This window comes from Asterias rubens, chromosome 8 (assembly GCF_902459465.1).
Source record: "Asterias rubens chromosome 8, eAstRub1.3, whole genome shotgun sequence".
NCBI classification, from domain to species: Eukaryota; Metazoa; Echinodermata; class Asteroidea; order Forcipulatida; family Asteriidae; genus Asterias; species Asterias rubens.
In genome coordinates, this window is record NC_047069.1 from 19,134,588 (window position 1) to 19,150,163 (window position 15,576).

Below are 15,576 nucleotides of genomic sequence, written 5' to 3' on the forward strand. Positions count from 1 at the left end.
GTCCTTTAGATGGAATATAAAGATGTAGATCTACTATGTTGCGTTTTGCACAAAATATAACCTCGTAAAATTATCATTATTATGATTGATTTAGCCGAGTAGCGCATATTTGTTGCACAAGGCTGTATACTCCCCAGGAAGCTGAGATGGTTTAATGAATGATTTAAGGCCCAGTGACCAGGGGTAATAATGTTGGAGCACCATGAGCGTCACTGCGTGCAGACCTGAGCGCTATATAAGAAGCCATTATAATTATTATTCGTCACTTTGCCTTCATAAAAAAAACAGGATTTCCAACCAAATTTCCATGTGGTTTTCAGGATAAGCAAACAACAGCTGAATACCAGTCACAGGCAATACGCATCAAATGGAAACTTTGTTGGTAACCCTTTTTATCAAGAAAGAAGTTTCATGCTAAGCAATTTTTTGTGCTTAGCAGCTCTATGAAATTGGGCCCTGGTTGTATCATAAACTTAGGTGCGATCATTGGCTATGGCAGTTACAGGTTGAATGGCTTTTAAATGGCTCCCCCAAACAAAGATGTTGACAAAATAGGGAGATGCCCACACATCAGGGCTGAATAGTTCAGTTGGTAGAGCACCGGCACATTAATCCAAAGGTCCCCGTTTAAGTACCGCTCTAGTCAACTCTCTTTGTTCAACTTAAAGTAAAAAATTCATTCAGTAGTATTTTAAATAAGTTTAAAAAAATAAATTTTGAAAGTACATTCCATCTGATTGGCCGATGTGATCTGATTTAATCCATTCAGCTCTCAAGAAGAGACAAGAGAGCAGTCACCCAACGGTGCTGATCAGAAGGTCTAGCATCTGCCTCCTTCAGCTCCTTACGCTTAGCTGTGGTATACATGCAGAGAATATGCAACGAGACGCAACCAAGACGCTGTGCGGTCTACTGAGGACATTGGTAGAAGCCGGGAGCTCTAAGCCATCAGAAGGTAACAATCAAAGTAAATTTCTATGGGCCTGAAAAAAAGAGAAGATCATTTTAACTTTAATTTTGTCTACAGAACTTGGTTTTTTTAGATGAGGAGCGAAAATAAAAGTAAAATTACAAAAATTCATAAACAAGGATTGTTAGCAAATAATTTGTTGGAGAGATATAATAGACCCCTCGAATGCAACGTTACCTACATCTACATCTACACTGGTACTCAGCAAAGTCCACTTCTGAATGTAAAAGCTGAGGTGAAGACTAGGTGTGCATGTGGAAAGTTGTGCTTAGAAAATAAGTGCAAGTAAAAACAACACTAGTTGAAACTAATGGGTGTAGATGTGTGACCTGGAGATGGTCACCGATGGAGCGGTGATGACGTCTGCAGGGAGTGCGTTCCATAGTCTGACTGCTGTGGGCATGAAGGAGAACTTGTAGATATCTTTAGAGAAATGGGTTGTGAGGAGCTGGTATTTTTCCAAGTGGCATTTTTCTGAATTGGATTTCATCTGCCACTTTGCCGACCACAAGTGCAAAGAATCCAGCAGCCGATTTCACTAAACGCTAGGATTAATCCTATCTCGAGTTAGGATGAGTAACCTGTCCTAACTTAGGATGGGTTCAATACGTCCTACGTATTTGGATACGGAACTGAACCCATCCTAAGTCCTAAGATTAATCTTAAGTTAGGAAGAGTTTGGTGAAATCGACCGCAAGTGTTTTTGTAGAGCTTTGCAGTCATACCAGCCCATAACAGTCCCCTCACTTAGATCAATGAAGAGTTATCATTTACTGAGATCTGTGCACAGCACATACATGCAAGCACGTTTCCATTGTTTGACATGTATTGTAGTTTAAAGCACTTGCTACATTTTATTTATTTTTTTAAAAACAAAATGTGATTACAAGAATACTTATAGCACGCATTCTACAGATTTACACGATCTGCAGATTGCGCCCAATTTTGCCAAATCATTACTAGCTTGAGCTGCCATACTTGCAACAGTGTAAATGCTGAGTGGCAGACATGTCAGACTATGAGATCAACACCAGCAGTAAATTCCCGCCCAACACGAGTTAAACACAGGGTTACAAGAACTTAACACAAAATACCCTCTGAATTTCATCATTTTTGTCATTGAAACCGATCCTCCTAGGTCAACGTCATGGAACAGCTCTGTGATTGTTGTTAACCATCACTATAGAAGTGTTGTGGCCGAGCGGTTAAGAGCACCAAATTCAAACACTGGTATTTCTGATCAGCAGAGTGTGGGTTCGTATCCCCAATCGTGACACTTGTGTCCTTAAGCAAGACACTTAACCATTGCTTCGTCCTTCAGCTGGGAAAAAAAGCCGTATAAGACTTCGATATTATTATTATTATGTCTTGTTATTATCTTTAGTTTTTAGTATTCAATCCATATTAATATTTTTTTCCACAATAGGTGAGCTGTCTCCATCACGGCTCGTAGCGAGGCAACAATATTGTGAGTGGTCGACGCTAGGGTTCATTACCAGCGTGGCCAATGCCCCTAGTCTCTGCCGTGCCCTCAGCACTCCGGACTGGATGGGTCTACTCCTAGGGATGGTAAGAAAACCAGACGTCACTCCAGAGTCCATCACAACCCAGGTAATATTCTGGTTTTTTCTTAAGATTCCTTAAAATGTATTTTACAAATCTTAATAAAATCTGGGTTTTTTCACCCATACACCGATGGGTACTAAGCACTGCATACTCAATAGACATCTGCTCTAGCACTATTAAAGCAAAGTTTGTTGGTCCATTTCATTTCATCATTTAATTGATTCCGGTTGTGAAGTCAAGGACTCTCAGAAAGGCGAACTTAATGACTGTACTGGCCAAGAACCCAATGGAAAGAAGACAAAGAAGGAAGTTTCAGTTTTAGATGTGGGAGGAAACACCAAAGATTTATATTCTAGAGAAAACCCACGCAGTCAGATAGGGACTGAAAACCCATTTCACATAGTGCCCCCGGCAATATTTAAACCAGGGTTCTAGAGGTGGGAGGCAAGGAAAGATACCACTATGCCAACCTGAGTCCCACCCGAGTGATCTACTTTTGTAATTTCCTGAATATGTTGTGTTTAATCTTCCTTTTTGTTATCAACTCTCAATATGTATTTAAGGCTGCATAGCAAACAAATTGTGTAAAACAGTTTAATTACAAACAAACATTGTTTTGTGTTATTTGTTGCTGTATGCGTTATACCTTTCACTGTACTTTCATTTCATCAATTAACATTGTTATTGTTATAAACTAAAACCAATTAATTTATATTATAAAGGGTCCAGGCTCTGTACAAGACTAGGCTTTTTCCTGGTGCCCTCCTCTTATCACCCTTTGTTCTTTTGTCTTGTATGTTTTATGATTATTAATTGTAATATTTGGAAATAAAAAACAAACAAACAAACAATCTGCCCGAGGATTTTTTCGCAGAACTTGGGGAAATTACTAAATATACACATCAGTGTAAGAGTAAAAAACAAAGTCTATTCTTTATCCCCAATGCAAAAAAAATTACATCTATAGGAACGAGTCTTACTTCAAAAACACACTGACTTTTTAACTTTTGAACCTGCATTGACGATGTCGCCATTGTCGCAATTTTGTAGATCTTGGCGTTACGTCTATTGAGGGCAGTGTTACCAGCCTGGGAGGAGACGGATGTATCAGTTCGTACCAATGACCTTGTTAAGAAACTCTTCACTCTGCTGGGGTCAGTTCTGCTGAACTGCTCTGCCGATATACCGTACTCTTATTCGGGTAAGTCCAGTGAAAGCTATATCTGTATTCTCGTAACTTACTCACTTTACCGCATAGGCATCTTGGGTCCATTGGTAGCTATGTTCAAGAGTCTGTCAGCCTTGCTTGGTGGACCCAGTTGGATTTGACATAGCATCTTTAAAACCTGTCAAAAAATCCGGATGTATCGTACATCAAGGGGGTCTTCAGATACATAGACATTTTGGTCTATAGTTCCTGGGGCTACCAAAAGGTACATGCCTCCTTGAAATTAAATCCTATTTTCAAACCTTTTTGTCTTCAGCGACTGTCACCCCTGCTCTAACATGACGACTGGATAATGTCATTTACTGTTACGTTGTCACCAATCCCTAATTATCAATTTCTCCCTCAGGTGTCGGAGGTCGGAGGAACATGAAGCAATCCCGCTGCAAGGTTTCCCTGACCGCCTCCCTGGGTAGTACGGTAGCCGAAGAGGTCATCATCCTCATATGTCGTCTGCACACTCTACCGGCCTGGAACCAGACCATCAATGATTACGTCACTCAGCAGCTCAGCACTGTGACTGATATACTCCTGGAGGATGGACTTGCTGAGGTCAGATATGAATATGTATATGAATATTCAAGCTTTGTTATGCATATTCATTGGTTTAAGAGCAGTCACTTTGAGTTTCTTGTCACTTGTCAACAGAAATTTATTTGATTTTGGGTTGAACTGAATTTATTTTACTAGAGTGAGACTTGAACCTGTTACCTACAGAAGCACCCAAACAAAGTTATTAACAGAATAGATAAATTATCAACATTGTCCTGCTCTTGTCATTTTGTCCTTTTTTTGGCCCAAAATGGTTTATAAGTTACCAAATCAGTTCCCCTTGTGGTTTCATTACTTGAAGTTTTAATTTGGAAATCACATTTTTATTTGCAACTAGACAGGTATAGAGTTTACTATATGTAATAGGCGTGTCAATGCCATTGTACTTTTTTAGTACTATTTATTTCTTGGCTGTGTATTCTAATCATCATCTTTCAGTGAAGTATTTAGACAGATTTTTATACCTGAGAAATTCACAAATTAATTTAAATATTTCAGAAACTCCAACATTAACGTTTAAATCATGAGTATACGTTCTTGATTCTTTCTTCAGCCACGAAATGTAAGCCAAGAAGACACCCTTGCCAAAGAGGGCGCCGTCATGTCAGCGCTGGCCGTGATTGGTCACCTTGATGGGCGCCCGCGTCTCGGTGGTCTGGTGAGGCATGAGGAGTTTGGTCAAGGGACGGTGGCCAACATCGCCGCCAATGGACGACTGACCGTTCAGTTTGAAGACCAGAAAGTGTTGAGGGTGTGTCGCTTATCGTCTCTCACTTCAGTAAGTGTTTTCCTGTTAGTTTGAGAAGTTGGTGGTTTATGCACTAAACAACAATTTCAACCTTAAATTAAAAGTCACTGTGGTCCAGTGATTAGACTGCAGGACTTTCACTAACAAAGTTGATTAGTTTTGGTTTTTACCCATACACCGATGTGTGTTAGCACTGTATACTCAGTACTTTCCTGAGTCCTGTGAAAAAAATATCACAGGCATATTACTCGGGTGAGATTCGAACCCACGACCCTTGCAATTCTAGAGCAGTGTCTTACCAACTAGACTACCGAGGTTGCCCAGTAGCCAGAGGCATTTCGAATCCTATATTTTGGCAGCGGGTACCGCAACGACATAAGATCCTATGTTTTGGCAGTTACAAGGTTGTTTATTTGCATCCTACCAAGCTAACTGCTGCTTTCACAATGACTACAATAAGTAGTCATCTAGTTACTGAATCACAATTTTTGGATTTGCGCAATTCATAATCATTGTCTGAGAGAGATTGGCTGTTGCCAGCTTGATGTGTATATCCCCTTGTAAGAGTTTGCCAAGTTCCCTTGACGGGAAGACCATCTAAACAAACAAAACAAACAATAAGAAGTATGTCTCAGTCAATCTCATCCAAGTGATTTTTCTGGCTTCTACCTGCCTCCTTTTTTCTCACATCTGTTTCCTTCCACCTCCTCTTTTCTTTTAACCCCTGTCTCCTCATACCTCCTCTTTTCTCCTGCCTCCCGTTTCCTCCTGTTTCCTCCTCCTTCCCCCTGTTCTGCATCTAGGTACCTGTGGTGACCTTTGAGGTTGAGAAGCTTCCCCTGACGCCATCGGTGTTACATGCCTGGGTGCAGTTGATTAGTCTAGCTGGGTCAGGCTTCAGAGCTCTCAAGGTGCTGTCTTCAAGAAACAGCAGCATGTTATCAGATCCAGGTAATCTAAACACACATTGGCTCTGTTGCCCTGATCTTGGCCTTTGCGCCCCTCAAAAATTGTATAGACTATAAGCTTGTCCAAAAGAAGTGGTCTTTGCAAAATGAATATGACCGTGGCCACTCAAAGATGATGTTCAAGGCCTGCTACAGTAATATGATAATGGCCTCTTTGATTTTGACATAGACATGCATTATGGTAGACTAGCCTACCTAACATGCTCTGAGAATTGCCTCTGTTACCGTCCACATACACTCACTCAAATTAACGGATTTGTGTATTCAGAGCAATATGACTTGTTAATGGACCTAGCTTAATGTAACCATGACCTGTGCCCAATTTCTTAAATCATGTAAGCACAAAATCTTGCTAAGCACAAAAGCTTGCTTAGCACAGAAAACTCTTGCTTAGCAAAGATAATTTACTAGCCAAAATATACCCCACTAATTTCTTGCTTAGCAAACTCCTTTACTTAGCAGAATTTTCTGCCTAACACCTTTATAAAATTAGGCCCTGGTTGTTTTTTTATATTCAAGACGCAGTCAATCTGAACCGTCTCCACAAGCAGCAGATCCGACTGGCTCTCCTGCGAGCCACCCGCGTCATGTTCAGTCACCAACACAACCTGCGCAAAGTCCTGTCCCTCAACGCCGCCACTGAACCACCCCCGTCATCAGGGGAAGATGGTAGCAGCCCAGACGCCATGATAACGAATGTCACATTGCTACAACAGTTAATGAATGCAGCCACACAGCCATCACCGATCAAAGCATTATTTGAGAGGAAAGAGCTAGAGGTGAGAGGGGATTGATTTTCTTATTACGTTTTTTTTTGTTGTAAGAGTACATGTGTAAAGCATTGTTTCTTTTTCAGCTTTTTATTTTTAATATATTTCTTGTATGGAAACTTTCATTATGTGCTTAAAGACACTGGACACTATTGGTAATTGTCAAAGACCAGTCTTCTCACTTGGTGTATCTCAACACATGCATAAAATAACAAACTTTTGAGCTCAATTGGTCTTGAAGTTGCAATTTGAAAGAAAAACACCCCTGTCACATGAAGTTGTGTGCTTTCAGATGCTTGAATTCAAGACTTCAAAACCTAATTCTGACGTCTCGAAATCAAATTCGTGGAAAATTACTTCTTTCTCAAAAACTACGTTACTTCAGAGGGAGCCGTTTCTCACAATGCTTATACTATCAACAGCTCCCCATTACTTGTTACCACGTAAGGTTTTATGCTAATAATTATTTTGAGTAATTACCAATAGTGTCCACTCTATTTTAAAATAAAACAAGCTGTTTTTTTGTATTGGGTTTTGTGTTCTTTACTTTTCTAGATAAGCTTTTTGTTTAGACAGAAGCTTCGGTAATCTTTTGTATAGTTCTTCAAGTTTTTTACTTATTGATACTTGAGGGCATGCTATTATATGTAGCTGTAGGATTTTACACTGCACGCCTTTCACAGGTTACCTTTTGGTTATAGCGGTCCCTACCTATTGAACAAACTCCCTCCAGAAGTCCGCCAGTCTGACTCAATGGTGGAATTCAAGAAACCGCTCAAGACTGTTCAACTGTTCAGAGCTCATTAATTTGTTTATTCTGTATTCTTTATTTTGTTCAGCGCCTTGATCTAGTGTCTAGATTTCGTACTTAGCAATCCTGTATAAATAAATTAAATTCAATTCAATTAGGTTTATAATTAACATCTCAAAAATTACACAACAGAAGTTAGAAAGACTTAAATTGATGTGTTTACATTGTTAAAAATTGCAAAAGTAAATTTTTCGTAACAATTTAAACAGAAAACCTAAAAAGCGATATGACCAAAAGTACAAGATACTAGACTGCTCAATTGACCTGACGTCATCATCGAATAATCTTGGATGCACCACATTGGTGGGCAATGTGACTGTGCATTATTCATTGAAGTGCGCATTTTAGGCGACGCGGCGTTGATATTGAAGAAAATGACTCTCATAGTGTTTTTATTTTATTTCCCTGATTCCATAGGCAGCGGCTCTCGCCCTGAGCCAATACCTGATTGCTGAAACTAAGTCCCCACCGCCGGGCTACATCAATGAGGAAGTCCACATCGCTCAACCGGTACGTGAAATAGCCAGTCCATCTGATGCAGCCATAGCCAGACCGATCAAGCAGCGTCGGGTCAAGCCGACAGAGAGCCCTCCATCCCCACTGGTCAGTCAGCTGGTGGAGATGGGCTTCAACAGGAAGAATGTAGAGTTTGCCATCAAAGCACTGAGTAAGTACTGCCTCGGCTCTAGAGCGGAAAATAATAACTGTTCCACAAAACAAAACAAAAAGATTTGAGAAAGCTTCAAGCATGTCGTGTCCGAGCAGTCTAGTTCACTAGACCCAAGCTTTGGTGTTTTCAGCAGCAGACTGCGGGTTCAAATTCCGATTCATGAAGCAATACACTTAAAGGCAGTGGACACTATTGGTAATTACTCAAAATAATTATTGCCATAAAACCTTTCTTGGTGACGAGTAATGGGGAGTGGTTGATGGTATAAAACATTGTGAGAAATGGCTCCCTCTGAAGGGGCATAGTTTTCGAGAAAGAAGTAATTTTCCACGAATTTGATTTCGAGACCTCAGATTTAGAACTTGAGGTCTCGAAATCAACCATCTGAACGCACACAACTTCGTGTTACAAGGGTTATTTTTCTTTCATTATTATCTCGCAACTTCGATGACCGATTGAGCTCAAATTTTCACAGGTTTATTATTTTATGCATATGTTGAGATACACCAACTGTGAAGGCTAGTCTTTGACAATTACCAATAGTGTCCACTGCCTTTAACCATAATTGCTTCCTGTTTCAGCTCGAGGTGTAGATGGCAAGGTGCCCCTTGTGGCACTTGATTTGGGTCGATGGCCCAAATCAGTTAAGTATAGCCCTCACCTTGCCGTTCATGCCCTTGTGATGTCAGGCGATCGCTTATAAACAAAAATTTATTAAGAAAGCTACAAGTTTTCATTAAAGGTGTTCCTAGAAAAATCGCTAATGATTAGTGTTAGTTATTTAAAATAAATGTACAACAATTTTTCATGTGACATGTATTTTGTGCTTTGTCTGTGGCATGTGCAAAAGGTTTTTATATTTTTCGTTTTGAAACGGCATTTTCTATCAAAATTTGTACAGAAAAACAAATAATTCTGCAAAAACTGGGCCTTGCAACTTAAATGAATGTTGTATGTACAGTTTTGGGGATTAGTAAGGACCAAATCAAATGGATCTTAATTATTTACTTCTCAAAGTCTATAATAATTCAATTCAACTCCTCTATTCTTCAAGGTGGTGGTTCAGACTCCAAGCCTAGTGCTGAAGTCGTCGTCAGCTGGTTGGTGGACCATCCAGATATAGATTTCGTGGAGCTATCGGACTCCGAGAGCGAACTGTCGTCAGAGTTCATTCCCGACTCTGAGAATGACGACGACGACTTTGAAGATCTGGAAGGAGACTACGAGCAGGTACGCTTCAACCCTTGTCATTATTTTCCAAAATTCCTGCAAGAACTATCGTTGACTGAATTTCAACTACACTAGCCCAAACTCTGTCTAGTACATGATAGTCTGACTACTCTAGTCGACTATTTGGAACCAGCCTACCTGGCATGGTCGCATCACTGGTGTCAATAGCCGCTAATACTGCTTAGTGCAGAGAGGACCAGTTCTCAGGAAATTAAACTGTACGGCAGGCGGCGGTCGCCAAATTCCCGGAAGAACTGTTTTTGACTATAGTTGGACTACGTTAGCAGAGATACCAACTCTCAGCGCCATGTAAACCATTACATGGTGCTATGTAAATGGAGTAGGTCTCATACTTCAAAAGGTAGTCACACACTGTACCTTCCAGAAAAAAAACGGAATGTTGAAGCGCCTTGATCGTCACTGAGTGACGGATATGAGTGCTGTATAAGAAGCCACTATTATTATTTCTAATTTTTGTTCAGATGCTGGCAGCAGAAGGCACACCGTACAAGAAGAGAAGTGATTTCTTGAGTAACGATGAGTACGCGATCTACATTAGAGATAACATCCAGATAGGCATGACAGTGAGATGCTGCCGAACCTACGAGGAGGTCCAAGAGGGCGATATCGGGAAAGTTGTCAAGGTAAGTTTGAAGACAACGTAGACATTTTCTGGAAATATTTTTGCAATAAGAAGGGATTTTAACCACTTGAAGCATGGGTTTCCAAGATGTTTCATGCTTTTGCATAGAATTTCTTTGAGAAAGTAGAATTAGCTTAATTGCAAAATACTTACAGTTCAGTTCAGTTCAGTTCAGTTTTATTTACAGTTCAAAGTTCTTTCTTTAGAATGCAACCCAGTAAAAGTAGTTTTACTTTCCTTTCTATAAAGGATGTCCTGCCCCCTAATTTTCAGCTCTTTAAAAAAGGATCAAGGACATTCTTCTAACTTGCTCGACTTGCAGATGCTTTTTAAATAAAAATTCTGACCCAAATCGCTGAATTTTTTTTTTCCAATCTTACACCCTAGCTTGATCGAGACGGTCTCCATGACCTGAATGTGCAAGGAGAATGGCAGATAAAGACAGGTACTTACTGGGTGCGGTACATCCACGTAGAGCTCCTGGGGTTCACCCCACAGTGTGCCCCTGGGTCTAACATCAAGGTTGGAGATAGGGTACGGGTGAAGGTCAACGTCTCATCACCAAAGTACAAGTGGGGATCCGTGACGCATCAGAGTGTAGGAACAGTCACTGGTGAGTAGAGTAAATAAAACCATGATTGATATTTTGGTATAATAATGATACAGGATATATAATAATATAGGATTTGAGGCATTGCATGTTGAGGTATAGAATAAAGCAAGACAGTTCTCTAAGAACAAACTCTACCAGGCAAGTAGATACACACATGGTGTTACCGCAAACCAAATATATAAAAAATAATAATGTTACTCATACCGAGCATTTCCAATATTAAAAATGATCAAATTCACCTTAAAATAAGACAAATTATAATTCTTAGAAAATACATACAGATAAGAAAGGAAACAAAAACGGGTGCAAACGAGGGCATACAAAAGTTTTTCTAAAATAAAAATAAAACACCCTCATAAAAAGTTAAAAGTTTACATGCACCTCATTAGCATGTACATGTATAGCTCAAGATAAGGCCCTGTTCAATTGGGCAGCTACTTCTATCCAAACACCTCGTTTTGTGATTGTGTTTTTGCGTTTTATTCTCAGGCACCATTTTTTTTTTTTTTTTTGTAATCCTATGTGTTCATTTTGGTAATTTTTAGCTGCTTTTTATTCTTGTGCTTTTTATTCTTGTGTATTTGAATAGACTATATTTGCATCAGGGATGTAGATAGTAATTTTGTTTTACCTTTATACTGATGTGTACTAAGCACTGTATACACGGTCTTGTTCTGTGAACAAAATATCCACAGGCAAATCACTCAGATAGGATTCGAACCCACAATCTTTGCATTGCTATAGCAGATGTCTTACCACTAGACCACTTAGGTAGCTTGCATATATTCTATATTGTATGTAACCAAGGCCCAAGGGTTAACAGCTCATTGAAAACTGACGTGGTTAAAAATAAAAGAAGAAAAAAAATCTGCTGACGGTTATGTGTAAAATGCAATATGGTAATATTGACCCACAAGGGATATAGCCTACATGGGGTAACAAATCACAAAACCAGACCTTTATTTTCAGAAGTAAAATCTTAAAGAAATTGGAAATCTGAACTCTTTCTCTTTTTAATATTGAATTTTCATTAGTTTGTTCAGGATTTACATTTGAAAAATGCTAAAAATCCCTTTCTGATTTCACTGATGTCAGGTTTCAACGCTAACGGCAAAGATGTCACAGTCAACTTCCCTCAGCAACCACATTGGACTGGACTGGTGTCTGAGATGGAACTGGTGCCCAGCACCCACATCAATGTCACGTGAGTGCTTGAAAAAAGTCATTGAATGTTAAAGAAAGAGTCTTATAATTTAAAAAAATCAAATAAATTTAACGCTTCCCTTCCCCCCCCCCAATGTCAATGATTCCACAATGTACTCAATAATAATCATAATAATTAAAATTGGGTTCTTATTTAGCGCTTTATCATATAATTAAGGGCATATTAAAGTGCTAATTTTTTGTATTTTCAACAGGATTAGCAGAGCTTTGTTTTGAATTATGAAACCATTTTTTGTTGACACAAAATACATAGGACTTACATGTACAACTTGACATTCCATTCGAAGAAGCAATAATGGTGAAGTGTTTTGCTTGTTAAGGATTCAAGACGGGAACTCGAACCCGCACTCTGAATCTGATCTGAAAAATGAAAGTCGCCCAACAATTGCAGTACATGAAATGGTCTCCCACGCAATGTGGCTTAATTCTTCTTTATTTAGCTATATTACTGTAACTTTGTCCTATAGATGCGATGGATGCCAGACCACGCCTATTAATGGTCCGCGCTTCAAATGTAAAAGCTGTGAGGATTTTGATTTCTGTGAGACCTGTTTCCGTACACGACGTAACCATCGCCACCCTTTCGTTCGCATATCTGAACCAGGTAATTATATAACATTTGTTTTTTAAAGACTGCAGAAAGAGAACAATTTTTTGTTTGTTAACTATTAATAACTTATTGCATTTCTTGTGGGCCATCACCATCTAAGGATGTTCAAATGCGCAAGTTACACCAAAATTCCATTCAAAAATTCATAAAAAGATCATAAAAACTGACACCCTCACCCCCATAAAAAGGGGAACAAAACACTTTAAAAGTGTAATTACAGAATAGAAGCCTACCTGAACAAGTGAGTATTTAATTTATCCTTGAAGGACCCCAGCGAATCAAGCCCTGGTAAAAAAGGTGGTAGTGCATTCCAAAACAAAGGCGCGTTCACCAAAAGAGTGAAGCATTCGTTTTTGCTAACCACCTAAAATAAGATCCTTGAATCTCTAATAACTGCAAACCTCAAAAAATAGTTAATGGCCTGATGTTTCGACCCTAGCAGAGTCTTTCTCGAAGGCTAAAACCACAAACCTCATCTTGAAATCTTGTACAGGGAGTGCTCCAGTCAACGTAGGTCGTCCAGGGCGAGGGCGCCGTCGCACTGGCCCCGTAGCTGGGGCTCTGATCGAGGAGTGGTCTCGCTGCGTCCGTAACATTGAGGTTTCGTCAAAGGAGGGCCACATCTCGAGACTCGTTGATGGGAATCAGAGCACCTGCTGGCAGTCCTCAGGATCGCAAGGAAAGGTAAGTTCTTGCCTCTTATAGATAAAATGTTTAAAAATAACTTAGACTTAAAGGTGTTTGACACAATTGGTAATTGTCAAAGACCAATAATCTTACTTGGTGTATCTCAACATATGCATAAAATAACAAACCTGTGAAAGATTTAAGGAAACAAAAACACCCATGTTGCATTACTCTATCACCCTAACTTACCTGGGGTTAGTAAAATTTAAGAATATTACTTGGAAGTTTTATATACATATTGAATTTTTTGCAGAATTTGATACAGTTATTTTACAAGATTAAACGATGATGCAGAAAATTTAAAATCAATGTATTTTAATAGATTTAAGTCATCTGAAGGCACTTCATGGATTTGGTTTTCAGTTCCTACCTGATTGCATGGGTCTTCCATAGTAAAACTCCTTTTGAGGTTTTCTTTCCACATTTAAAACTGAAACTTCCATCCTTATTTTCTCTTCATGAAATTCTTGGCTAGTACAGTGATTAAGTTCACTTTCCTGAGAATCACAACCAGAATAGAAATGAAATGAAAATAAAACGGAGTGTCTTATTTTATTTTCCCCACCAGCATTTCATTCGTCTTGCCATGCAACCGAACATCTTGGTGCACAGGCTACGTATGACAGTGGATCCGAACGACAGTAGCTATCAACCCTCGCTAGTTATTGTGTCTGGTGGGAACGGCGCCTCTGACCTTAGGGAGCTAAAGACAATCAGGATTGGTCCCACGGAGTCATTGGTGGCGCTGCTGCAAGACATGACAGAGGTAAGTAAGAAGATTCTGAGTGCAAAACGCAGCAATGAATAAAAACAGTGTTTAGGCAGTTAGCCCTGTAATAAACCATTAAAGAAGGCAATCTGTAGCCATGGATTCTCATCTTCTTAAAAGGTGATGAAACTCTGGTTATAGAAGACGATGATGTTTAGATCCTGTTTAGTTTTCACTAAATTGTGAAAGTTTGATCAATTCTGTTTAAATTTGATTTACTGTTCAGTTTTCTTCTCGTTACACAGTTGAGCATCTAGATTTTGGATTGATTGATTGATTGAATAGTTGAGGAATTATTATTATTATTATTATTTTTTTTTTTTTTATCTTAATTTTTTTTCAACAACCAAATATACAGAATTTAGGAAAACAAAATTACAAGTACAACTACATTTGGCAACTCAACTTCATTATCAGTGACTTGGAGTATGTTGGAGGGGGTCCCTCTTCTTGAAGAACATTGTGAACATTGTTCTGGAGCTGGTAGTAGCAGTATTCTGTTGATTGATTGATATTTATTGATTGATTGATTGATTGATTGATTGATTGATTGTCTGATTGATTGATTGATTGATTGATTATTAAGTCTATAGGAGGATTATGTTGGGGGTATTTCTGTACAAGAGGAATAGAGTGTGATTTAATGATCGATTAATTGATTGATTGATTGATTGATTGATTGAGTAATTGATTGGTTGATTGGTTACTGATTCATTAATTCATTGATTAAGTTATTGATTGGTCGAGTTATTTATCATTTGATTGATTATACATGTAGCACCATCGTCTGATTGAAATCAGTATCAAGCAGTGTAAATCCAGCGGTATCGACTGCAAGGTCCACGGCTTGTCCATCGTTGGCCGTCTCTGCCCCGACGAAGACGACATCGCTGCTTCCTTCTCGTTCCTTGCTTCGGAGAACGAGGACGAGGACGATCGGAGCAATGCGAGGGCGCTAGCACGACACCGCTCGGCCGAGGGGATCAATGGTCGAGACATTCAGACTAAGGTGTTTGTGTGGGGGTTAAACGACAAGGATCAACTGGGTGGGCCGAAAGGATCAAAGGTTAGTAAAAAACTTGACATTGCTGCCTTCCTCCCAGGTAATAGTAGTAAAAAACAGAACTGAGAAATTTCCCGAAATTCTGAAAATCTACTCCAGGGTAGTAGAATATAAAGCAGGACAAGTTCTCAAAAGAATATAACCCTAGCAAGTAGATATGGACATGGTGTTACTACAAACCAAATATATAAGTTAAAACTCCTTCTACTAGATTTCCTAAATCTAGGCCTTCATTTTCAGAAATACAAGGAGAATTGTAAACTACTTTTTTTTATTGATTATTGAGGAGAGATCTTAAGAAATATTTATAGAGATGGTAAAAATGGTATTAATCATCCTGAAATGCCCATTTGGTTAGATATCAGTAAGAAATCAGTGAATATGTTAACTCCCAAAACTCCCCCTCAAGCGAAGATCAAGCTTGTAATGGATTTGATGTTTTAAATATGTTTGGGTA

General features: G+C 39.1%; 1 protein-coding gene across 1 annotated transcript in view; it reads left to right on the forward strand.

The window, feature by feature from the left end:
- LOC117293972 (E3 ubiquitin-protein ligase HERC2-like) overlaps nucleotides 1–15,576 on the forward strand; it is a 74,687-nt gene that overhangs the window by 29,849 nt on the left and 29,262 nt on the right. The window contains exons 31-46 of the mRNA XM_033776484.1: nucleotides 770–955; nucleotides 2,397–2,581; nucleotides 3,587–3,737; nucleotides 4,111–4,313; nucleotides 4,867–5,091; nucleotides 5,865–6,012; nucleotides 6,549–6,808; nucleotides 8,028–8,277; nucleotides 9,335–9,510; nucleotides 9,993–10,154; nucleotides 10,541–10,766; nucleotides 11,862–11,970; nucleotides 12,458–12,594; nucleotides 13,094–13,284; nucleotides 13,856–14,053; nucleotides 14,835–15,122. Coding sequence (XP_033632375.1) covers nucleotides 770–955; nucleotides 2,397–2,581; nucleotides 3,587–3,737; nucleotides 4,111–4,313; nucleotides 4,867–5,091; nucleotides 5,865–6,012; nucleotides 6,549–6,808; nucleotides 8,028–8,277; nucleotides 9,335–9,510; nucleotides 9,993–10,154; nucleotides 10,541–10,766; nucleotides 11,862–11,970; nucleotides 12,458–12,594; nucleotides 13,094–13,284; nucleotides 13,856–14,053; nucleotides 14,835–15,122 — 3,095 coding nt within the window. The remainder of the gene's footprint in view (nucleotides 1–769; nucleotides 956–2,396; nucleotides 2,582–3,586; nucleotides 3,738–4,110; nucleotides 4,314–4,866; nucleotides 5,092–5,864; nucleotides 6,013–6,548; nucleotides 6,809–8,027; nucleotides 8,278–9,334; nucleotides 9,511–9,992; nucleotides 10,155–10,540; nucleotides 10,767–11,861; nucleotides 11,971–12,457; nucleotides 12,595–13,093; nucleotides 13,285–13,855; nucleotides 14,054–14,834; nucleotides 15,123–15,576) is intronic.